The following is a 23,926-nucleotide window of genomic DNA, read 5'->3' as shown; positions in this document are numbered from 1 at the left end:
CACCATCCTTCCCACCACACCTGGAGTGCCAGTTCTGTCCCCAGGAACAAATGCCACAAAGGCCGAAATGGAATCGATCAAACAAACAAGGTTTATGGAAGCAGGAAAGAGCTGTTGGGTCCTGCCTGGCAGCTAATTAATGAGCTCATTAGGAGATGGGGTGGGGCAGGGGTGCTGGGGAGAGGGGCAGGGCTGCCTGCTAAGCAAGTGCTGGGTTCTGAGCTCCCAGTAGGAATTCTGAGCCTCCTGGATGCCCCTCCCACTGGAGAAATCAGCCTCTTCCAGCCCCCAGACTCCATGATTTCATACTGACCCTCACAGACAGTAGCTTTTGTCCCCAGGTGCATCCTCGACTGTGTGGACTACTGTGAAGAGGCAGGCTTGTGCTCAGGCTCCTTTTCCAAGCTCTGCCCTTTGAGCTCCAGGCATACCCTCTCCTCTCAGTCAGGTTGATGAGATGCCACTTTGGGATTCCCCAGGCAGGTTTCTGCACCTCTTGATGTGTCTGCCCAGATACCCCAAGTGCCTTGGCACTTTTGGGGTTCCTGCCACACTCAGGCCCCCAGGTAGACCTCCACCAGTCCCCCAACAGAGTGCATGCGGTAGAAGACCCCCAGAGGCAGGCCGAAGTTGACAATGGTGAACCAGGTCCTGTAGCCATAGAAGTCCTTTTCTAGCCCATTCTCAAACTCGGGGTGTATGCCGAACGCGGGCATCATCCACAGCTGGGGAGAGAGGAGGCTGCTGGGTGAGGGGAGGGCTCGCCCAGAACCAGTGCTTGCTGCAGCCTGTCCCCACATTATCATCCTGGGACTTTCAGAGCAAGGTCTCCCCACCCTGGGTCTTTCTCATCCCATGACACAGAGGGCCCTGGCTACCTCGGCTTACCCAAGGCCAGGCTGAGCCCCAAGAGGGCTGCTTCTATGCATGGCCACTGGTAGGACCTCCCAGCCAGCAAGCTATGCTGCCAAGCTCAACTGTTTGTGCCCTAAGCCCCGAGCTCAGGCTGTTTCTGCTAGTTACAGCCACCTGCATCCCATTTTCCAAAGCCCAGACCAGCCTTATCAACCTCCCAGAAACCTGCCTTGGCTCTTGGGACCCACACTTCGGTTTCTGAACTCCTGACACAGTTTAAAGTCAATTTATCATTTCTTCTCTGCGTGGACTAGCTGTTGTCCCACATCTGCAGTTTTCAGTGCTTTTTAGAGGCCTGGAGCTAAAACAACCCGGAGTTGTCCCCTCTCTGCCGCTTACAGGCTATGAGAGCTGGGACTGATCAGACAACATAAGCCTCAGTTTGTCAGAGGGGGACGCATAGTAACATTGCCTGTCCTTTAGAGGGACTGTGATGATTAAAAGAGGTGTGGAGATAGTGCACTGGCTTTTGGGTCTGTGACTTAGCAGCCACCAGAACCTACAAGATCAATGCCAACCTTATCCAACACAAGTAGTTCTGGGCTGCTCTTTTGGCCAAATTCAACGGATGATGAGTTCGGTGGTCATTTTCTGATGGGTCCCGTGGCATCTCCCCCATCTAGATCTTACACTTGTCAAAGTCAGAATCTCACACATTTAAAGTGCATTTTGCTAGGTGCTGAGCGCGTTAATTTGTGCCAGGCAGCTTGCAGGGAGCTGCTGGAGACACCCCTGGCTCTCAAAGCAACATCAGGCTCGTTGGGAAAGGGACGAGTGACTTTCTGAGTGAGGGGCTCTGGGTCCACACACCACACCCACGCCCCACGAGTTTTCTGCCCAGCCACTCACCGTGATATTGCAGAGGATGAGGAAGAGCGAGATCTCCTTGAGCATCCTTCGTTTCCAGTTGAGGTGACTGTAGGAGTGAATGTAGGCCCTTGAGGCTCTCCGTAGGCCCTGGCCCAGCTCCCGCAGGGAGCCTCTGCGGGGCAGCTCAGCATCCTGTTTCTCCGGCACACCGGAGAGCACCACGGGCTCCCAGAGGGGGCGGCGGTGCAGGCCCTCGATGATGAAGAGATTCTGGGTGATGTGCTGCAGGATAAGCAGCAGTGAATAGGCCAGGATGAGCTGGTTGAGCAGCTCGTGTGGCTGTGTTGCCACGATGGCCACGATGGAGAAGTAGGCAATGCCCATCTGGCCCAGCGCGGCGCCCATCAGCAGCACCACATCCAGGCTGCGTGTGGGGTTCTTGAGCGTGTCTAGTTCTCGTTCCTCCAGCCCATGGATGGCTGTGCCTGCCAGGCACGCCAGGCTCATGGCGGGCAGGGCGGCCACGTAGAATGCATAGTAGAGGGTGAAGTACTGGCGGGCTATGTCGGGGCCACTCGCCTCGATCTGGAAGAGCACAAAGACGCACACGCCAGCCACCAGTGCCAAAAGGCCCAGCAGGGGCCCGAAGATGGCCCCGTGCAGGCGGAAGGGTGGTTTGTTGGGATGGACACCTGAGTGGGCTGCCAGGCGGCGGCCCACGTTCCTCCACATGACGAACAGCACGGCGCAGCAGATGAGGCAGTACTCGGTGCTGAAGGGATAAAGCATCAGGTAGCCTTTCCGGAAGACCTCGCACACTGTGGCATTGAGGCACATGCAAGTGTTGGTCCCGTTACCTGAGAGGGGGACAGGGCGGGGAAGGGCAGCTTCTCAGGCAGGTCCTGCACTGAAGAGCCTAGTGGCACCGATCACTCTCGCCCACCTCCTGGAGCGTGCTGGATTTGGACGGGACCCAGCCAGATGTTCGTTTTACAGATGTGGAAACATCTGAGGCTGGAGCACAGAAGATTGGAAATCACAAAACGATTTCTGTTTTTACAAAGGGATTCAAGGCTTTGGGTGCCAGACTTTCGTAAAGCACCTCAGACATGCTGTTGCTGATGCCAAGCTTTGCCTCCACGTGCTGCTTGGCTGGCAGAGCAAACCCATCATTTGCAATATGAAATCGGGCTGCCACACCTGAATGCAGCACCTACTGGGGTAATTAGAAGTCAGCCCCTCTGGGTGAGTGGAGTGCATGGTGTCACACACTGGGGCGCATGGGTGCTGGAGGGATTGAGCTAAATCCAAGTCAAACTCTGGGCTGTACATCCAGTACTAGGAAAAGCAGGGGACAGGGAAGCAGCTAAATGCCACCTGTGGGAAACAAATGAAAACCCTCAAGGTTGTTAATTAAAAAAAAAAAAAAAAAAAAGAACCTTAACAGGGGGCTGGAGAGATGGCTCAGTGGTTAAGAGCACTGACTGCTCTTCAAAAGGATGGGGCTTCAATTCCTAGCACCCACATGGCAGCTCATAACTGTCTGTAGCTGCAAAATCTAACACCCTCACACCAACATACATGCAGGCAAAACATCAATGCACATTAAAAAAAAAAAAAAAAGAACCTTAACAGGGGGCTGGAGAGATGCTTAGTGGGCTGCTGCTGCAGGAGACCCAGCTCCAGTTCTCAGCACTCACATCAGATGCTCGCAAACACCTGTAACTCCAATAAACAAGGGATCCAATGCTCTCCTGCCTTTGCTCTGCAGACACCCACCACACTCATGTGCACAGATTCTTCTCATACACATAGCCCCACACAAAACCTTATCACTAAGAATAAAATAAATTACAAAAAAAAAAAAAAAAAAAAGAAGAAGAAGAAGAAGAAGAAGAAAGAAATTAGACTCTTTACCAAAATGCCAAGCATGGCGACACATACTTACAATCCCGGGGCTTGCAAGACCGACATAGAAGGATTGCAAAGCCAGGATTGCAAAGCCAGGCTAGGCTGCATAGCTAGGCTCTGTCTCAGAAAGCCAAGGGTTAGGAATGTGGCTCTGAGGTAGAGCACTTGCCTAACATATGGCCCTGAGTTTGAACCCTTATACTGCCAAAACAGCAAACTTGGAATAGCATCTGACGTGTGTAATACCAACACTTGGGAAACTGAGGCAGAAGATCGAGAATTTGGGGTCAGCCTTGGCTACATAAAACCCTGTCTCAAAAACCGTAATCAACTATATTGTATATGTGAGACGTGGGTGTGCGTGTGCATGTGTCTGCACACAGGTTTGATGTTGATTTGTCTTCTTTAATTGCTTCTCCACCTCATGTTTTGAGGCAGGGTCTCTCATTGAACCTGGAGTTCACTGTTTTAGCTAAACTGACTATCCATTGAGCCCTAGGAATTACACAATAATAATTAATTGAAGCTGTGGGTGTGGCTTGGTGGTAGAGTGCTTCCCTAGTATGAATGAGGCTTTGTCCCAACCCCTGGCCACAGACATGCACACACACACACATCTATGATGTCACTTGACCAATGTTCCTCCTTTGCACTTTTTCTTTTTGTGTGTGCAAAGTACAAACAGAATGTGAAAGATGGCCTCAACATACAGACATGACATGATTCATGTGCTGGGTGTGTCGATGCATGGGAGCTGGTGCATGCAGGTCATGATGCCACCTGTGGGTGGGGCAGGCACATGGGTGTGGCTGAATCCCACAGACTGCAAGCTCCTCATATGGGTTTATGGGTTGTTGCTTCCAAAGGTGGACTATACAGGTTCAGGATTGGCCAGATGGGATAATCTAGGGAGTTTTCTACCCACAAGTCTCCTATTCCTCCTGGCATGTTTAGATATTAAGATTGCATTAGGACAGCATTCCTTTCAGCCCCAAAGGCTTTTTAGTCTCTTACAAGTAAAATACAAATATCATGGGGTGGAGCATGCCTGAAAGACTTGTCAGTGACCAACTCAACTAGAATTAGTGGCTGGCTTGTTGACAGCACCGTGGCTGCAGGGGTTGGAACATGAAGGAGACCATTGATGCATGAAGTGTGTGTGTGTGTGTGTGTGTGTGTGTGTGTGTGTATGTGCAAGTAGAAACCAGAAGACACCCAAGAGGGTGTTATTCCTTAGGAAGTATCTTTTCTTCTTCTTCTTCTTCTTCTTCTTCTTCTTCTTCTTCTTCTTCTTCTTCTTCTTCTTCTTCTTCTTCTTCCTCCTCCTCCTCCTCTTCCTCCTCCTCCTCCTCCTTCTTCCTCCTCCTCCTCCTCCTCCTTCTCCTCCTCCTCCTCTTCCTCCTCCTCCTCCTCCTTCTGACAGTCTTTTATCAGCCTAGCATTGTCAATTAGGCTGGCTGGCTAGTGGGTCCTAGAAATTGACCGATCAGGCCATCCTTGATCTATCTATCTATCTATCTATCTATCTATCTATCTATCTATCTATCTAGACAGGGTTTCTCTGTGTAGCCTTGGCTGTCCTGGATTTTTTTTTTTTTCGAGACAGGGTTTCTCTGTGTAGCCTTGGCCATCATGGACTCGCTTTGTAGACCAGGCTGGCCTCGAACTCACAGCGATACGCCTGCCTCTGCCTCCCGAGTGCTGGGATTAAAGGCGTGCACCACCACGCCCGGCTTTGTCCTGGATTTTTTTTAAGGACAAGAGCTCACTGTGTAGCCCTAGTTGACTTGGAACTCACTATGTAGATGAGGCTATCCTTGAACACACAGAGATCTACCTGCCTCTACCTCCCGAGTACTGGGATTAAAGATATGTGCCACTGTGTCTGGCTATACCTAGCGTTTTAAAATATGGGATCCTAGGAACCAAACTCAGGCCTCTGCTTGTGTGACAATCACTTTATAGATGAGCCGTCTCCACAGCCCACACTTTTCTGTTTAACAATGACCAGACCTTGAGTGTGCTCCCAACTTCATAACTATGTGTGCTTCCATAGTGTGTGTGTGTGTGTGTGTGTGTGTGTGTGTGTACAAATGTGATGGGGGAAGTTCTGGTCCCCTTTGTACCTGCGAACTTTTCCATGAGGGCATCCAGCTCAGCCTCGATCTCACGGTGCATGGAGTCGTTGGTCACAGCCAAAACCCACAGCAGCAGGTTTGTGGCCAGAGTCAGCATGAGGCCACACCTGGAGGAAGGGCCACACTCTGCTCACACTCTGAATAGCTCCCAGGGCCCCATCTTCACCACCCACTGCCGTTGGGGGGGTGACCACTCAGTCTCAGAGGTAGATAGCACGTGGTGATAAGATCCCAGGAGCCCTTAGGAGTCACTTGGGATGCACCTTACACTATCCCACAGCTTCAGGCTCCTCCTGTCTGGGGAAACAGGGTGGGGTGTGGAAACAAAGAGGCCCAGGAGACTCCTCCCAGAGAGACATCTTACCTGGTGAAGTTGGTCTGCACCTGGACACAGTCCTTACAATGTCTCCAGAGCACCCAAGTCTGAAAGAGACAGGGCCTTGAGCCCAGGGGCTAGTGGTGTGCTGCTACATAGGGGAACCATCACAGCTGTGTGTGTGTGTGTTTCGTTTCTTTTTCTTTTATTTTTTTGGTTTTTTTTTTTTTTGAGACAGGGTTTCTCTGTGTAGCCTTGGCTGTCCTGGACTTGCTTTGTAGACCAGGCCAGCCTTGAATTCACAGCGATCTGCCTGCCTCTGCCTCCCAAGTGCTGGGATTAAAGGCTTGTGCTACGATCACCCAGCGCACGCGTGCGTGCGTGCGTGCGTGTGTGCATGCGTGCGTGTTTCCATGGAAGACCCCATAAGGAGGCCTCGGTTGGAATCTTGGCTCTGCCATTTCCTTTTACTGTGTGGCCAGTGGTAAACAACTCTATGCTGTAGTTTCCTCAGCTATGAAAAGGGACTCGATTGCTACTTCTTGAGGAGGGGGAGATACCTAGTCGGAGGAGAATAAGGGTGATATAAATAGAACATAACAGAGAGTCATGGAGAAGCAGGGATATCTGGGAGCTGAGTTTAAGTATGCACAGGCACATATAGGCAAATGTGTTTCTAGATGTCTACATCTGAGAGACAGGTATGTGTGCAGAGGAGCATGTGTGTGGGTGTGGATACACAGAGGTGGGCTGTGACTGCCGTGTGTCTACACCCTGGGGCCTGGAGACATTGCCTATGTGGCTGGTTTTAGTATAGGTTGGGTGGTACGTGTGTCCCCGGAGGTATGGGGGGGGGGCGCGTGAGAGAATGATCACCTGGACACTCATAAAGACAATCTCGATGATTGGGAAGATGAGCTCCACTTCTGACTTGCAGTGAATGTGGCTCACGTCATAGCCCATGCGAAATATGTTCAGGAAGACGGTACAGCTGCCGAAGAGCACCAGGGAGCCTGGCCGGGAGAGCAGGGGAAGGCGGGGCTAGACACCTGCCCCTGGGCACTATCTCCTTCCCCAGCCCTCTCCACCCACGCAGCACCGAGCACTCACCCCTAACCCAGATGGGGCCCGCGTGAGGGTCACGGTACAGCACTGCGTGGGGCTTTCGTGTGGTACCCACAGCATAGTAGAGGAGCCACAACAGCGAGAGGACCTTCAGCGCGGCCAGCAGGATCCACACGTCCCCCAGAGTGACAGCCACATTGTTGAAGATCATGCTACAGATGAAGGCCCCACCCAGGAATACCACGTTGAGGGCCAGGAGCCCCGAGAAGAGCTGCCCCGCCTTCTGGGCCTGTCGGTCTCTCCGCAACAGCAGCGAGAAATGCCGCGCCAGCCAGGACTTTTGCGGTGGGGGGCCTGGGCGCCCTGTGTGCTTGGTCTCCATGCCTGCTTGGTCATAGGTAGATGATGCTTCAGTGGTCTCTGATGCTGCAGAAGGTATGGGTGCAGCCTCAGCAGGGGCTGGAGAGGGAGAGAGATTAAATAGATTTGGCTGGCAAGGGGCCCTGGGTTGGAGCTCAGCCCAGATCCTGGCAGCTGTATGATGAAAACATACTATGGAGCCTCTCTAGTTGGGACACTGGAGCTGCCCCAAATACCTTATGGAACCTAAGGTTGAGACAGATCAAGAGCCATACAGAGGCCCTGCTTGCTGCTCAAGGGCACAGAGGATTGTTTCGAATACATGGAGGGACCATTTCTCCTTCCCCAATCATGACTGGGCCACCTCACTTCTCAACTTGATGCCATGTCCTAAAGTGGGAGTGAGATGATGTTTTTTTTGTCCAGGCAGTGAGGGTCTCTCACTCTCTTTCTCCTTCCCCTCCCTCCCCCCCCCACTTCCTGTCACTGGATGTTTTTCAGAGCTAGGGCGTCCGTCAGCTAAAGTCAGTGTGGACCTGGCAACTTATGGAGGAACTCTGCGTGTGACATCAGTAGGACACGGGGCTGTCTCCCTGATAGTGACTGTCCAGTGTTGTCTTGAGTAGGATCCTCAGGTTGAGTCTGGGCTTGGTGGGAAAGAATACTACTCTGGGGGTGTGGTCTGGAATAATACCCTATTAGGGGTACACTGGAGTATCTAGCTATAGATACTGGCAAGGTCTAGATGACACCCACTGGGTTCACAATAGAGTTTCTTCCGGAGGAGGGATGAAAGGACTGGAAGAGGGAGAGTTCCTTCTCGCTTCAGTGCTCTTCTTAAATAATAATTAAAAACAATTAGTAAAACACAAATTCATCTTAAAACTCATTAAAAGGCCAGGCGTGGTGGCGCACGCCTTTGATCCCTGCGCTCGGGAGGCAGAGGCAAGCGGATTTCTGTGAGTTCGAGGCCAGCCTGGTCTACAAAGCAAGTCCAGGAGAGCCAAGGTTACACAGAGAGACCCTGTCTCGAAAAACAAACAAACTGGCAAACAAACAAAAAAACTCATTAAAGGTTTGGAAGAAAACCTGTGATTGATTTGCAGTGCCTGCCATGTGTACAGGATGGCCGAGGGTGATTGATTTGCAGTGCCCGCTATGTGTACAGGATGGCCAAGGGTGATTGATTTGCAGTGCCCGCCATGTGTACAGGATGGCCGAGGACCAGCACGAGTGCTGTGCACTTGACTTTGAGCTGCCCCGACTTCTGTTTGCCCCCACTCTACTCCCGCCTGTCCTATGAACGCACTGAATTGCAAGAGGACACGGCCTTGACTCTCCTCTTTTCCTGAATGTCTCTCATCGTCATCTGAAGCTTTCTCTCAGGCCAGCCACTTGCTTGAGCCTAGCCTTTGGGCCACCCAACAGTTGCAGTGCTGTCCCTTTGGGCCATCTTGGCCACTGCACCTCCCCAGTTGGACGAAGTTGCAGCAAAGAACGCATGGCTCTACCACTTCTGCATGCGTCCAAGAGCTGCTCCCCCAGAACCCCTGCCACGAGGCATTCTTCCCTCAGGGCTGTCAGTACATACTGACCCACTTCCTGCCTTTTTTTTTTTTTTTTTTTTAAAGATTTATTTATTATTATATATACAGTGTTCTGCCTGCATGTACACCTGTAGACCAGAAGAGGGCATCAGATCACATTACAGATGGTTGTGAGCCACCATGTGGTTGCTGGGAATTGAACTCAGGACCTTTGGAAGGGCAGGTGGCCACTCTTAACCACCATGTCTCCAGCCCCTCCCCCCCACCCCACCTCCTGCTTTGTAATGCTCACAATCCTGGGGAGTTTCTGGGTTTGCAGCTCCTAGCTGTGAGCTGAGCTCCATCTTTGCATCCCACCAGACCCCAAGGCTGTCCGTCCCAGCTCCCACACCGCCCGCCTGCCTGCCTTCCTCCTTTCATTCCATTCTTTCCCTCTCCCTCCTGGTTTCTCTTTTTAGCTTCCTTTATAGACTGGCCCTGTAGCCCAAGCTGGCCTTGAACTTTCAACTCCCTGCCTCTGCCTCCCATGTGCAGGGATTATACACACCTGCGCCGCTGTGCCTCCCTGGCTTCTTAGATTGACTTCTACTTTCCTCTGGAACCTATCTGCTCTCTCTTGGACTGGCTTTCCTGCTCGTGGTGCCTGTCTGCAAAGACAGCCAGTTGCCCTCAGTATAGAGTCTGAGACTTATGTGACTTTTCTGAGTACACCAAGGCAATGTGTGCTAATTAGGGCCCCATCCACACAGAATTCAGGAAACAGTGGCTGCTGCCGCCTTCACCTACCTCCCCAGCACAGCCTCAGGCCCCACCCCTCTCCCCATGGGCTGCCATGCCCTGCTGTAGTTCCCAGAATGCCTCTACTCTGCTTGCCTCCCTGTCTTTGCACATGGCCCCATCCTTTGTCTATGGCTCCCGCCCCCTTGCTCTTCGGCGACTCTAGCTGGTTCTTCAGGACTCAGCCAGGCTAAGCGAGGAGCGTCCTTTCATGCCACTCCCAGCATCCCTTGCTCATTGCATTGCCCGGCATCTTCATCAATGAAGCTTTGCTCTCTCTGTCTGTCCCCCAAGGTTCTCAATACTCCTAATGCTGTGACCCTTTAATACAGGTCCTCATGTTGTGGTGACCCCCCCCCCCAGCCATAAAATTATTTTTGTTGCTACTTTGTAACTGTAATTTTGCTACTGTATGAACTGTAATGTAAATATGTTTTCTGATGATGGTCTTAGGTGACTTCTGTAAAAGGGTCAGTCAACCCCCAAAGGAGCAATGACTCAGAGGTTGGCAATCACTGCTCAAGACCCTACCAGGATACCCTTACTACAACAGCCTTAACCACAGCCTCTCTGGGGCCCTATTCCCCCCCTACACACATACCCTGAGCAGTACAGAGAACTGATACCTTCTGCTCTTCTCTGTTGGACAGTGAAGAACTAAACTTGAGGCCCTTTTCAAGATTTTATAAACAGTTCTCTCTTGTTTGCTGGTCCATGTTGTCATCCTTGGGCCAATTCTACCTCCTCCCTGTCCAGCCCCTGGCCACACCCCAGGCTGCTCCTCTCCATTCAAGGCCAGATAGAAGACTTCATGTTTCCTGGGTGGTCTCTTGGCTCCCTCTTCCGCTCCCACCAACGACCCTCGCCCCGTCTTTTCAGGAGGAAGCGTTCCTTCTACCCAAGCAGGCATGTGGCTACCTTGCTGGGCCACTCCTCTGATGAATGTACACTATTATGGGCTGGTCCCTTCAAGATCTGGCACTGCTCCTGGGCAGAGATGAGGTCCTGTCTACAGCCTCCCGGCTCAACATGTACCCTGGACTCTGGCTGTTGGGAGTCAGGGAATTTCAGCACCTGAGTTTCGGACAGAGACCCTGCCCCTTAACCCTATCCATCCTGGTACAGCCGAAGAGGTGTTTCAGATGGTTATCTTTCACTTCCCTCGCCCAGGTTGCACAAGGTAAGGCTCCCAGGGCACCTCCCTGCTCCTTTGCTGACAGCCCTGGTGGCTCCACCTCATCTTCCCCACAGCCTGCCATCCCTTCCCCACCCCCTGCTGATCAAGAGAGCCCAGATGGCATTTAGCATCTCTGTGATCTTGGCCAAGCTACTTAGTTTCTATAGTCAGCGTCTTCATCCATCGGTGAAATGAATGCACAATTTTGGGATAGTGATGCCTGGTGCTCAACAAGTCCCACTAGCTCATGCTCCATCCAGCTGGTGTCCCCCCCATCTCCCGGAGGGAGCCCTGTATGTGACACACTGGCACAGTACCACTGAGCTCCACCTCGAGCCTAACAAGTTACTGAATGAATAAATGAAGGAATGGATACGTGATTACTACCTCAGGACTTTTGTCAGAACTTAGAGATTTGTCACGTGAAAATACACGAAGAACCATGTCTGGTAGATGTTTGTGAACTTCCCCACAGATCAAGATCCTAGAGGGACTGAAGGGTTGGGGTTTTTACTCAGACTGCAGGCCGTGGGACGCGGAGTGTGTGGAGATCCTGGAAAAGAAAGTTCCAGGTCCTCTCCCTTGGGAAGGGTCACACTCTGATGGCTTTCCTGTTCTCACGTTCGTGGTTCAGTGCTCCACCATCAAGGGGCAAGGACGGTACAATGTAGGCAAGGTGTTAGGGTGGGCATCAAGGGGGGGGGGCAGAAAAAAGCTACGTGCTTGGAACGAACTAGAACTCCATCGCACTTGGCACGCCTCCCTGCATGACGCCAGCCCCAGGGAAGTCCTAGACACCAAACTGGTTTATGGGTTGCATTCAGAGGCGGGCGACGAAAGAAGAGGGACCGTCTGAACCACAGGGCGGGCAGTGCAGGACCAGCTCCAAGAGAGGCTGAGGAGCGCGAAGAGGGAGGCGTCGGGATTTTGTTCCGAGCAGGAGGAGGGAGAGGTCTAGGCAGCCCTAATGTTATATTCTTTTAACTAACCACACATCCAGGTTTCTGGCTTCTTTCAGGCCTGGGCGCCCTATTTGGCCTGTAAGGACCCTTGAACCCGGGGTGAGGGATGAGGTGGAGAGGAGGATGGGGCACAGAGCCAGAGTTGGGGATGCACGATTCAGAGGAAACAACCTCGGGTCGCCCCACTCATTCTGCCCTCCCCAATCCTTGCAGTCCCAGGCTCACGAACCCCACTTTGGAGCAGCGAGTGTGAGGATGAGTTTCTGAGGAAGGTTCAGTCAGCTGTCCCCATGCGCTGGAGCAGGGGAGTCCTACCTGAGGTCTGCGAAGCCATCGAAGCCATCGAAGCCATCGACGCGGTCCCCACCCGCCTGGGTTGCAGCGCGGATCCTCTGGCCAGGTGAGGCCCCAAGCTCCCTGGGACAGATGCCTCGACGCCCTTTCCTCTCCTCCCCCCCACCCCGCCCCCCCGAGAGACTGCGCAGCCGCCGCTCGGGCTCCAAGGCTCATCGATTTTTCTGTTGACTTTGGGAATCTCATTAATCCCTCGTTAATTATTCCACCAGGACTCGGGCACAGGCCGGGCAGCCAATAGCGGGGTGGCTGGGCGAGAGGGCGTGGCGGGAGGCGGGGCGGACGACGGCTGCAGGGTCTGGGTGGGGGCAGCCCCCAAGGTGGAATGGGGTGCTTTGTCCTCAGACACGCCCACTGAGCTGCAAATGGGTCCCTCTCCTCTCTAGGTCCAGGTCACCTGTTTTCCACACCCTCCCTACCTGACCTAACACCAAAGTGGCCTTTCAGTATTATCTCTGTGCCTTAAAACATCACAACTGAAGAGAGCCAAGGTGAGAGATGAGATTAGGAGGCAGAGGAGAAGGTAGTGCTGAGGCCCTTCCTGTGTCCCTTCCCTTTCTGCCTCACATCCCCACCATGCCTAGCCTCAAAGACCTATGGACCTCAAGCTCATGACAGAAGCAAGACTCTTTTGATGTCTCCTGTTTTCTAAGTGTTACTATTTTCACCCCCAAATGTCATCACTCCCACCACAGCCCTCAGCCTAATCCAGGCCTGGTTCTCCCTCTCTTCTGACTGTGAGGCCTTCGTTCTAATCTTTGACTCTTACAAAAAAGGAAGGGGGAAAAAAAAAAAAAAAAAAAAAAAAAAGGCCTGGTTGGTGTTGGTGAGAGGGCTCAGTGGGTAAAGGCACTCGCCACCAAGCCTGTTGGCCTGGTTCCATCCCTGGTACCTATAAAGTGGAGGGAAAGAATTGATTCTGCAAATTGTCCTCTGACCTCGACTGGTACACCACAACAGGTGAATGGGGGGGGGGGCGGCGGCTGGACTCCATGAGACCAATGCTGACCCTCTAGCTTTGGCTGTACCTCCCGCCTGCCTCCATTTCTGTGCACAGCTGTGGCAGAGCAGAGAGGGGGATTTCCAGGGGGTCCTCAAGGACCTCAAGCTTAGGAAGTAAAGGGGGGCCCCTGGGTGTGAGGACTCCCCCAGCTTACTACTACATTCCTATCTGTACTCCTGCTTCTGACACTCCTGAGGTGATTTGAAGGAATAAGTCTACCGCTCAGGGTTAATGAGTTCAGATGGGCAGGACAACCTCCCATAGTTCCATAGCACAGGAGGTTAACAATGGCTGGCAACCATTGCCTATTTCACAACAGCAAACAGAGGGGACTTTGAATGCTCCCAACACACTACTATGGTCTTCGTCTGAGGCACCCAATATGCCAGTGCTCAGATCTGAAACGCCACACTTACAATTGCTATCTATCAATTAAACAGAACATATGAGCAGCAGCAACAAAAACCTCTGCTGCTCAAAAAAAAAAAAAAAAAAAAAAAAAAAAAAAAAAAGAAAAAAGGAAAAAAAAAGTTTGAGGGGCTGGGAGATAGCTTAGTCAGCAAAGTGTCACAAAGCAAGGACCTGACTTGGCTCTCCAGCAGCACATAAAAGCTTGGGCGTAGTGTGGCACACTTATAATACAAGGGCTGGAAGGAACAGGACGATCTCCAGAGCTCAGTGGCTAGGTTGATTTGGTGAGCTCCCTGTGAGAAACCCTCGTGGGATTAAATGAAGGGGCCTGGAGAGATGGCTCAGCAGTTAAGAGCACTGGCTGCTCTTCTAGAAGACCCATGTGGCGGTCGACAACTGTTTGTAGCTCCGGTTCCACAGGATCTGACGGCGCATAAGTGGCAATACCAATGCTGGCTCACGGGTTAAAGCATTTGTGCAGATCCACAGAACTCACGGAAATGACAAACGCCCTGTGGCTGTGGCAGTTTGTTTGCCATCCCAGTCTTAGAAAGTGGATACTCAGACTCCCCAGAGTTAGCCAAATGAAGTGAGCTTTGAATTTGATTGAGGAACCCTTCCTTAAGGAATAAGATGAAAGTGGAAAGGTGGGTGATTCCTGACATCAGCCTCAGGCTTCCACATGCCCTCACACACATGTACGCACACACACATACACACACTCGCACGTGCACACACGTGTGCACACATATACACGAAGACATGCACATGCGTGTGCACACACACACACAATGGAGGACCGTGTGGAGAACTCCTGAGGTTGACCTCTGGCTCTACACCCACCTGCACGTACGTGCAAGTGTTTTTGGCAGAAAGGTTCTGGCTCTTTATAAGCGTGAGCATCAGTTTCCTTCTTTGAAAAGCATGGGTACCAGATGAACTCAGTTCTCCCTAACTTCCCCTGCACCATAGGAAAAGATGCTCACACTCTCGGGCACTCCACTGTTTACTCCTGTCATCGTCACCCACTGTTTAGACAGTCTGCAGCTTGGACTCAGCTCAGCTCACCTACTGAAAAGGTGGGTGTCAGCTAGGACAAGAAGAGGGACAAATGGATGCCTTGCAGGTTTATTGGTTTCCAGGTCCAGACAGTGCACAGGCCACATGCCTGGGGTTAGAGAGAGGACCAGACACTGTATTTCCAGACCCTGTCTAGTCCTGGGGGACGCTGCGGCAGTCGTTTCCCCGGCCTCAGTCTCCCTAGGCTCCAGGGTCATGCAGGAGGAATAAATGGGCATGTCTTGGGTTTGACTTAAAAATGGCATCCTGGAAAAATAAACTTTAGTGAAAATTCTAGTCTGAGGCAGTCAGGGAGTGAGTGCCTGCCTGATTCACTTCCAGGTGCTAGGCTTCCTCTGCCCTGTCTCTGCGCTGAGCTTCAGGACAGTACGTAGACCTCCAGCAGACTGGAGACAGCATGCATTCGGTAGAAGATGCCGAAAGGCAGGCAGATGTTGACGATGGCTGCCCAGAGGGAGTAACCGTAAAAGTCCACCTCCACGGTATTGCTGAAGTGCGGGCGGGCTCCGAAGGCAGGCATGATCCACAGCTGGGGGGGAGGCGGGGTGGGAGAGAGGGGAGAGGTGTGCATTAGGAGCCTGCTTGTGACTTCTGTGGGCTTTGTTGGCCATGAAGGTATGGGGCCCCGGACTTCTAGGTTGGTGGCCATCAGGGACCGGAGTCTCACCCAGGGCTGACCTCCAGCATGTGGCGCTGAGGAAGTGTGTCTAACAGCACTGGCCCGCTCCCAAGCTGGGATCCACCTGCAGCCACTCCTCCCACCTTCTTATCCTGGCCTCCCCATGAGGTGGGAGTTTCATTAGGTGACATGAGGATTTGATGCTAACAGCTGAAAGAGGAGCTGGCTTGAGTGTTGGTGGCAAAACGGAACCAGTCAAGCCTACGGGCTGCCCCGCTTCAAGCCTCCCCAAGCTTTGCTTCTTTGTTTTACGTCTACTCCCTGTCCCTTTCAATGTGTGGAAGAAGTCTAAGGCTAGACTTCTACTTCACCTCCAGTTAAGAACTCAGACCTTATGGCTGTGGGATACGGGGCAGAGGACCAAGTAAGTGTTTAAGACCAGCCTAACCCCTATGTCAGTCAACTCACCCCGTTCTCAGGGGGCATCACATCCTCTCCGGAGGAGGAGGAGGATGCCAAGAGTGATTCCGACTCAGATGCTTGGAGCAAAAACTGCCTTTTGGAGTGTATCCCCCAACAGCAAGGCCAGACTAAACAAACATGGGGCAAGGGCAGAGAGCCCATACGCCAAGTGGGCCCCAGACACGATGAGCTTCTGAGCCTCACTGCTTCTACTGGTGAAGCCAGAATTTTTAATGGTCAACTTTTTTTTTTCTTTAAAGTAAAATTAACTATTGGAAGTCTGCATGGGGGTCATATTCTCAGCCTTGGGCTATGCCTGCATTAAGAGTGTTTCTATATTAGGGATATTCTGAGGTAGGGTTTAGTCAAAACAGCTGGTTTTCTGTTGAGTCAGATTTCATTAGAGGCATTTTTTTTTTCTTTTCTGCTTGTGGTGCAGTTATCAGTTGGTGTAGGTGGGGGATTGGTTAAAGAACTCACCCTGGAAACGGTATTCTAGGGAGCTAGCACACAAGGATGTTCAAGTCCCTTACATAAAATAAATTTTGGTTTGTTTGTTTGTTTTTCGAGACAGGGTTTTTCTGTGTAACCTTGGCTGCCCTGGACTAGCTTTGTAGACCAAGTTGGCCTCGAACTCACAGCGATCCACCTGCCTCTCTGCCTCTTGAGTGCTGGGATTAAAGGTGACCACCACGCCCAGCCTGCATAAAATAATTTACACACTCCTCTAGTATACCTCAAATTACTGTGTTCAGAATATGTAAATATGTAAATAGTTGGTACTTTGTTTTGTTTAGGGCGGAATGACAAGAAAAAAAAAAAAACCCATGTGTTCAATATGGTTGGATTTTTTCCCCTAATATTTTCCACCTGAGGGTTGGCTAAATCCTGGGGCATGGGACTTGCCGTTCCCACAGGAGCATGGTTCTATCTTAGGTACTTCTGTGTTGCAGAGCATTGTCTACACTGGGGCATGGCTATGTTGGGTGTAGCTTTGCTGGGAATCTCTTTGGGGGTACCCTCTTATGAGGGCTTCTGCATTGGGGTGCTTCCTTCCCGAGAACATGCGCGTACTGGATGAAGCCTCTCACTCTTTATACTTGGCTTTGCCAAGTCACCTGGGAGGGGGCAGCTGTTGCGCGCGCACACACCCTTCTTCCAAGCCAGCCAGCCCTCCATCGCATCCTGCCAACAGACTGCTCACACTTACGCTGATCTCTGCAACTTCCTGAGGCTGCTCCAATTATTCTGAGAAGCAAGCAGGTCACAAGCTCCGGGGAGCAGTCACACCTCCTACCTGGGGAGGAGGGCCCTCACCCTCCACATCAGCTCTCAAGTTCCCTCTCACTCTCACCCAGCCCCCATGTCAGCCTTCCCTGGGACCCCCTCTATCAGCTGCCTGCATGCCAGAGGGCTGGGACTGCATTCTCTCTGTGTGCCCCAAAATGCTGTTTGCTTAGAGGCTGCAGTTGTCCCCTCTCTGAATCTGCTCCTATATAAGATCCTAGAATGAACCTGGGACAAGGCAGAGAAGGTTAAGTGATCAAGTCTCCCCCAACCTAGGGACACCCTCCCCCCCACATCCCTCGACTACTCACGATGACGTTGCAGAGCAGGAGAAAAAGAGAGATGTCTTTTAGGCACCGACGTCGCCAGTGGCACCTGGGGGCTGAGATGATAGCCACCGGTTCTTGAGGACTTTCTGGGTTGGGGCTGACCAGCCTTGGGGTGGGCGGGCAGGAGGGCAAGGTATGGATGGCATCCAGGTTGGCGAAGGTGATACCCTGGCAGGGCTCCTTGGGGGTTGTTTCACGAGGCTCAGCCCCAGGGGGTCCCCGATGGAGGCTCTCAATAATGAACACATTCTGGAAGGTGTGCTGGGCAATCATGAGCAGAGCGTGGGACAGGTTGAGTGCCCCCAGCAGGTCCCTGGGGGAGCCCACCACCACAGCCACGATGGAGTAGTAGGAGACCGCATACTGGCCCAGGGCGGCGCCCATCAGCAGGGCCACATCCAGGGTCCGCGTTGGGTTCTTATGGTGGTCCATGGCCCGGCGGTCAAAACGATAGATGACCGAGCCGCTCAGGCTGACCAAAGTCATGAGCCCCAGACAGACTATATTAAAGCTGTAGTAGGTGACCAAGGCCTGCTGGGTGTGGCCTCTGTCTCCGCTCACCTGGACCTCGTAGAGGATGAAGACAGCCAGCCCTACAACAAAGAGCAACAGGCCCACGATTGGGCCGGCAAAAAAGGTCTCCCGGAAGAGGCTGACCCTGGACGGCGGATGGCCGTGGCCGTGGGTAGCGGCGAGCAGCCTGCCCACGTTCTTCCACATCACGTAGAGCATGGTGGAAGCGAAGAGGCTGTACTCGATGTTGAACGGGTACAGGTAGAAGTAGCCTTGCTGGAAGATCTGGCAGATGGCTGTGCTGCAGGGGCACGGGTCTCCTCCAGCTGCGCCACCTGCCCGCTCTGCTGTGGAGAGACGGACACAGGGCTGGGCTCTAGCCTCTCCCCTTCGGCCTTGTGATAAGCGAGGCCAGGGGTTCTCTCCGCCAGTTACACTGCAGCCCAAAGGACGTCACCGTGCCTAGCAGCTCCACTCGTCCCATAATTATTCACTGTGCCAGACACTACAAGACAGATCGGTGCTGGAAATAACAACTAAAACAGCACAAATCTGGGGCTAGCCGGGTGTGGTGGTGGCGGCGCGCACGCCTTTAATCCCAGCACTCGGGAGGCAGAGGCAGGAGGATCTCTGTGAGTTTGAGGCCAGCCTGGTCTACGAAGCGAGTCCAGGACAGCCAAGGTTACACAGGGAAACTTTGTCTTGAAAAACAAAACAACAACAACAACAACAACAAAAAACCAAAAACCAACCAAACAAACAAACAAAAGTCTGGGGCTTGGAGAAGCCTCAGTTTGTAGACAACTTGTCTCATGCAGGCACAAGTGTGACTTTACAGTGTCCGTGTAAGAAGCTCGGAACAGTGACATGGTGGTATACGTCTATAATCCCAGTGCTGAGGAAGCTGAGGCAGGGGGATTCCTGGGGCTTGCTGGCCAACCAGTGCAACTGAAGCTGTGAGGTCCCAGGTTAGTGAGATAACTTGTCTCGGAAAGTAAGGTGGAGGGCCGGTCTGATGGCTCAGCAGGTAAAGGTGTTTGCCACCAAGCCTGCTGACCTAAGTGCAACCCCAGGGCCCCATGGTGGAAGGAGAGACCCAACTCCTGAGCTCTGTACACACACACACACACACACACACACACACACACACACACACACACAGAGAGAGAGACAGAGACAGAGACAGAGAGACAGAGAATCCATAAATATATAAATGGCCATAAAGGATAAAAGAAAAGGAATTGAGGAATTACTTCCCATTGACCTTTGGCTTGCACACACACACACACACACACACACACACACACACACACGCACGCACGCACACGCATGCACAGGCACATGCACACACACCAGGATGTGTCCCCCATGATACCAGGCAGCCCCTTGATGGCATGCCTGGGACTGTGCTGCCCACCCTCAGGATTCCCCAATGACACCAGGCAGCCCCGTTATCAGTCCTTCTGTGCTGGGGTCTCATTGCAGGTTAGGGCCTTGCTTCCAGTTTCCGAAGCCTCCCTTGTGGCAGTAGGGGTTCCGAGAACATGCGGTGTCTTAGTTATCTAGCTTGGTTCCGGACAGAGGAGAAGTCCGGAGAGCTAGAACCAGTGGGCTGGGAAGGACCTTCTTTCTTAGGATAGCTCACTGGCTAAAAGCAAAGGTACGTTTGAACACGTCAATTTTAGGCTCTGTGACCCTGGGCAACCACTTAACCTCTCCTCTCCGAGTCTATCAAATGGAAACATTGATAGGATAGTTAGTTGTTAAGTAGAATGTTTGAGGCACGTGGCACTGCACGGGGCAGTCATGTGTCCAAGTGATGTCATCGTGATAGCCCCCCCCCCCCCACTGGGGTGTTTCTTGTCTTCTTTCCCAGCTGGAAAGGTTAAACCATTCTGTCTCCCTTCTCCTTCCTCGGCCTCATCACCCTTTCCTCAGGAAGCCTACGCTCCTTCACAATTGAAGGGAGACTTGGACAGTATGGCCAAGACTGGACCCTCAAGGATGAGGAAACACGCTGTCTTGTTTCTTGTTGCCTCACCCCACACTTCTGAGGGAGTGCCTGGAGTGGGAGGAGCCCCCACCCCCACCTTCTACCTTTACCACCATGCCCTGGCAAAGGCATGGTTGACTGGCTGTGAACACGCAAAGCAGCCAAACGGCCAGTGCTAACAGGGAACTTACGGGCAGGGGCGAGGCGGGTGTGGCTGGTGTTGCCATGAGAACCACTGTAGGAGTGGGCCTGGTGCACGGACTCATCCACTACGGCTGCCATCCAGATGGCTAGGTTGGTGGCGAGGGTGAACATGAGCCCACATCTGTTTCAGAGTGATGGAGGAGGAGAAGAAAAGACTCGTGAGTCTTGGACTCATTATGGGTCCCTGGCAAAGCAAGGCAGGGTCGGGATCCCTCCCGAGAGAGGAGATTTTGAAGAGAGAAGACAGATGGACCCATACGAACTGGGGGTTGGGAGTTGTACTTGGAAGCAAGACACCACGTTCATCCCTAGTGGGATGGCAGCTAGGAGAGAGCCAGTGGGCATCCCGAGGCTCAAGCCCCACTAGGGGAAAGGGCACAATCCATGCAGTGGAAAGTAAGAGGACAAAGAGGAAGGGGTAGCTAAAACCCCACCCAGGACTGAAAGAGAAGAGCCACACCCAGGATGACAAGGCTTATCACTCATGCCTGGTGAGCCCTTGGCCCACAGACACTGAGCTGTGGTTCTCACCGGGTCAGGTCCAGGTGGGTGTGGATGCAGTCTTTAGCGGAGACCCAGAGAAAGTAAGTCTGTAATGGGAAGAGTGAGGCAGGCTCACTACCGTGTACATGGACTACTCTCTAGAGCCCAGAGCCCAGCCACACCCGCTATGACATTTTTTCTACCCCAGGAACCTTTATACTAACTGATGAGGTTTATTTTAGTTTTCCAAAGGAGAATGAATAATTTCTCTTTCTACACTATATTGCAACTTTGTTTTTTGTTTGTTTGTTTGTTTGTTTGTTTGTTTTTAAATAGTGGCTCTCTCTCTGTTCCTTAAAGTTTGAGGAAATGTCACCTGTAAGACAGTTTCATCTTGATGAAGTTGGAGGGGGGCGCTGGGGTGATAGAGGTGACAAATGGAGTCTTGGCTGCCAAATGATGTACTTTGGGGAGCAAGGTCAGCCTCAGAGACTAGCTCTTGCTCAAGTTCTCAAGGTAAAAATGGCCTTTGAGGATTTTTGTTGTTGAGACAGGGTTTCTCTAGGCAGCCCTGGTGGACATGGGACTCCATCTGCAGGCTAGGCTGGCCTCAAGCTCACAGGTAGGTACCTGCTTGTCTCAAGCTCCCTACAGGCTCACCTCAAACTCATGATGTAATGACGAATGACCTTGAGCTCCTGATGGTCCTGTTGACACCTCTGGACTCTTTCTCCACATCCCTGTTACCTTCTTTGTGGACCAGACCCTGCTCTCATCTGACTAACCCTGAATCTCCGCCATGGGACTTACTTATGGATGCGGGGGTGTCTGTGTTTTCATTTTTCCTGAGCATTCTTCAAACTTACAAAATGTAAAGGACTAAAGTTACATTAAGTGCCATAGCCATATGTGTGTGTGGCACTGTGGACATCTGGGTGGCAGGGGGATGCTTCAAGGCATCCCTGTGGATGTCTTGCTTACATTACAAAGTGAGCTTCTCTTCCGATCCTGTGCGAGAGCAGTCCTGCCTCAGCTTAGTTAGCTCTTTCAAAATGGTCTTTATGTAACACACTACAACAAAAAAACCCTGAGAACCAGGTGTGGTTCACTCCTGAAATATCCCATACTTGGGAAGTGAAATCAGGAGTCCAAGGCCTGTCTGGCTGCTTGAAGTGAGTCACAAAAGGAAAAAGAAAAGAAAAGAAATTGATTTGAACGCGTCTGAAAAATTGTAAGTTACGCGACGCCCCGCCCTCCTGAACAAATATCAAACGTAGAGCTATGGCTGAGATCAAACAAGCCACAGACATAGTCGCGGCCACAGCACAACTGTAGGCAGAGACCGATGCCCTCCATGGACACCCAAGGTTCTGTCAGACAGGGCCAGCTGCCACAACTTGCACCTCTCGGGTGTTAATTACTGGCACCACTTAGTTTGAAATAAAATTGCAGCACCCCTAAGTAGAAGCTCACATTTAGACACCTCTTCATGAGTCAGTGTTTCCTTGTTTATGGCCTCATATGATTTCTCCCACAGTCCAATTCCACTTACTGAATTGCTCAGGGTGGAAGGGGGGGGCAGGGTTAAGTGTGGAGCTCAGATCTCCTGACCTACTGCCAAGCGTCAGGCTTCCCCCCCCCCACACACACACATGGGGACCTTCCTTCTACCCACCTGGACAATGACAAACACAGCTTGGATGATGGGGTGCAGGATCTTGATGGCTGACTGGCACTCAATGAAACTGGAATAGTAGCCAGTCTTGAAGACATCCATGACAAGGGTGCAAATCCCAAACAGCACCAGCCCACCTGGGAACCAGGGCCAGCAGGGGAGTGGTGTATCAGAGAGGCAGGAGACAGGATTTGTAGGGTCGGAGGGTGGGGGGGGGGCGCGGGGTGTAGCTTCTGAAGGTGAGGGGCCTGCTACGTGGGAATGGGTGGGTAACTGGATGGAAGAACAGATTGGGGAGAGTGGCTGGGGACAGTGAGTGGATGGATGGATGAATACCCGAGTGGGGCCACCACTGTGTGTCTGAAAGATGGATGAACGGGGTGGCCTGAGGGTTGAGTGCACAGAAGGGCAGGTGGATGCATGAGTCGGGACGTTGGGAGAATGAGTGAGTAGATTAATGGACAAATGGATGGACTGAGAAATTACTGGGTGGGTGGGTGGATGAGGGCGTGAGCAGGTGGGTGGATGAATGAATGAATGCAGCGGGGTGAGGACAGATAAATGGGGGGTGAATGGGTGAATGGGCAGACTGAAGGGCTGAAAGACGAACGGATGGGTGGAAGATGAGTGCATGATTGACTAGAGAGAGGGATGGGCATCCGTCCAACGTGTCCCCTCCTCTAGGCAGACCTTGGTAGCTGCTATCTTCTGCTTTTCTGCTCACAGTCAAAGCCCTCTACGACCACCTCTCTCCCATCTTTACACAAGGCAAAGAAGCTCCCTCCCCCTCTCTTTATCCTCTAGGGCCCCTTTCTCTTACCCCACCCCCTCACTGCATCCCACCGCACTGAGCTCTCCGGATACCCTCTCCCCAGGGAACTTCACACCTGTCTACCCAAAGTCACACCTGGCAGGCAGGTCCTCCATAAGCCCCAGACTGCAGCTCCCCACCATGCCCACCCCACTTTTGTCCCCATCTCCCAGGGCACCTCGGAGCCAGATGGGGCCAGCATGCGAATCCCGGTAGGGCACCGCGTCTGGACAGCGCGCTGTGCGGAGGAGGTAGAAGATGATCCACAGCGCGGCCAGCAGCATCATGGTGGTGAGCAGAGCGAACACGTCGGTGTCATACACAGCCACCTTGTTGAAGGCACCGCCGCTGATGAGCGTGCAAGCGAGCAGCAGCACGTTGACAGCCAACAGCACCGACAGCAGGCGGCCGCCCTTTTTCCACACCTCGCGGGGGCTGGCCCGAGGACCCGGCAGGCTCTCCTTGGGGTGCGGGACCAGTTCCTCCGACATGGTGGGGGCGACTGGAGGAGGTTGGGGATCACTGCGAGGCCGGGGTCGCGGGGGCGGGGAGGGGGGGAAGAATAGGATTCCAAGTCAACCTAGGGGGCTCTCCTTTCCTCCCTCGTGACCCCTGTATTTGGGAACTAAGGGTTCTGGACCAAGCACTCTGGGAAGAAGGGAAAAACGGAAGGCTGCACCTCTCCCACCTGGACCAGAAATATTGTAGAGAAAGAAGCAGCACC

General features: G+C 52.5%; 2 protein-coding genes across 3 annotated transcripts; both read right to left on the bottom strand.

Annotated features, from left to right (window-relative positions):
* Positions 1–529: 529 nt before the first annotated feature.
* Positions 530–8,878, bottom strand: Otop3 (otopetrin 3). Its single transcript, XM_051159287.1, is given in 9 exon segments — positions 530–725; positions 1,765–2,607; positions 2,609–2,632; positions 3,056–3,063; positions 5,763–5,881; positions 6,139–6,197; positions 6,967–7,103; positions 7,201–7,645; positions 8,825–8,878. Coding segments are annotated over 9 exon segments (1,860 nt in total). The 3' UTR covers positions 530–554.
* A 5,871-nt stretch (positions 8,879–14,749) lies between these two features.
* On the bottom strand, positions 14,750–23,693 carry Otop2 (otopetrin 2). Of its 2 annotated transcripts, none has more exons than XM_051157881.1 (6): positions 23,381–23,693; positions 22,392–22,528; positions 20,765–20,823; positions 20,221–20,354; positions 17,506–18,383; positions 14,750–15,355 (listed from the first exon to the last, which is right to left on the bottom strand). In XM_051157881.1, exons 1-6 carry the CDS (start codon positions 23,691–23,693, stop codon positions 15,185–15,187), a joined length of 1,692 nt encoding a protein of 563 aa, XP_051013838.1. In that variant the 3' UTR covers positions 14,750–15,184. The 2 variants fall into 2 exon arrangements, with proteins under 2 accessions (XP_051013838.1, XP_051013839.1); XM_051157882.1 differs by having other exon boundaries at positions 17,506–18,380.
* Between the last annotated feature and the right edge of the window lie 233 nt (positions 23,694–23,926).

The sequence above is a fragment of the Acomys russatus genome, chromosome 16, assembly GCF_903995435.1.
Source record: "Acomys russatus chromosome 16, mAcoRus1.1, whole genome shotgun sequence".
In the NCBI taxonomy this organism is placed as follows: domain Eukaryota; kingdom Metazoa; phylum Chordata; class Mammalia; order Rodentia; family Muridae; genus Acomys; species Acomys russatus.
The sequence above is the reverse complement of the archived record's forward strand: the minus strand, read 5'-3'. Positions and strand labels throughout refer to the sequence as shown.

Excerpts from the sequence above, each read along its gene's own strand:
- Otop2 (XM_051157881.1), bottom strand. The coding sequence starts at position 23,693 with ATGTCGGAGGAACTGGTCCCGCACCCCAAGGAGAGCCTGCCGGGTCCT. Across the intron at positions 22,529-23,380 it reads TGGCCCCATCTGGCTCCGAG|GTGGGCTGGTGCTGTTTGGG; the intron begins GTGCCCTGGGAG and ends CCTGGTTCCCAG. Across the intron at positions 20,824-22,391 it reads CTGTGTTTGTCATTGTCCAG|ACTTACTTTCTCTGGGTCTC; the intron begins GTGGGTAGAAGG and ends TTCCCATTACAG.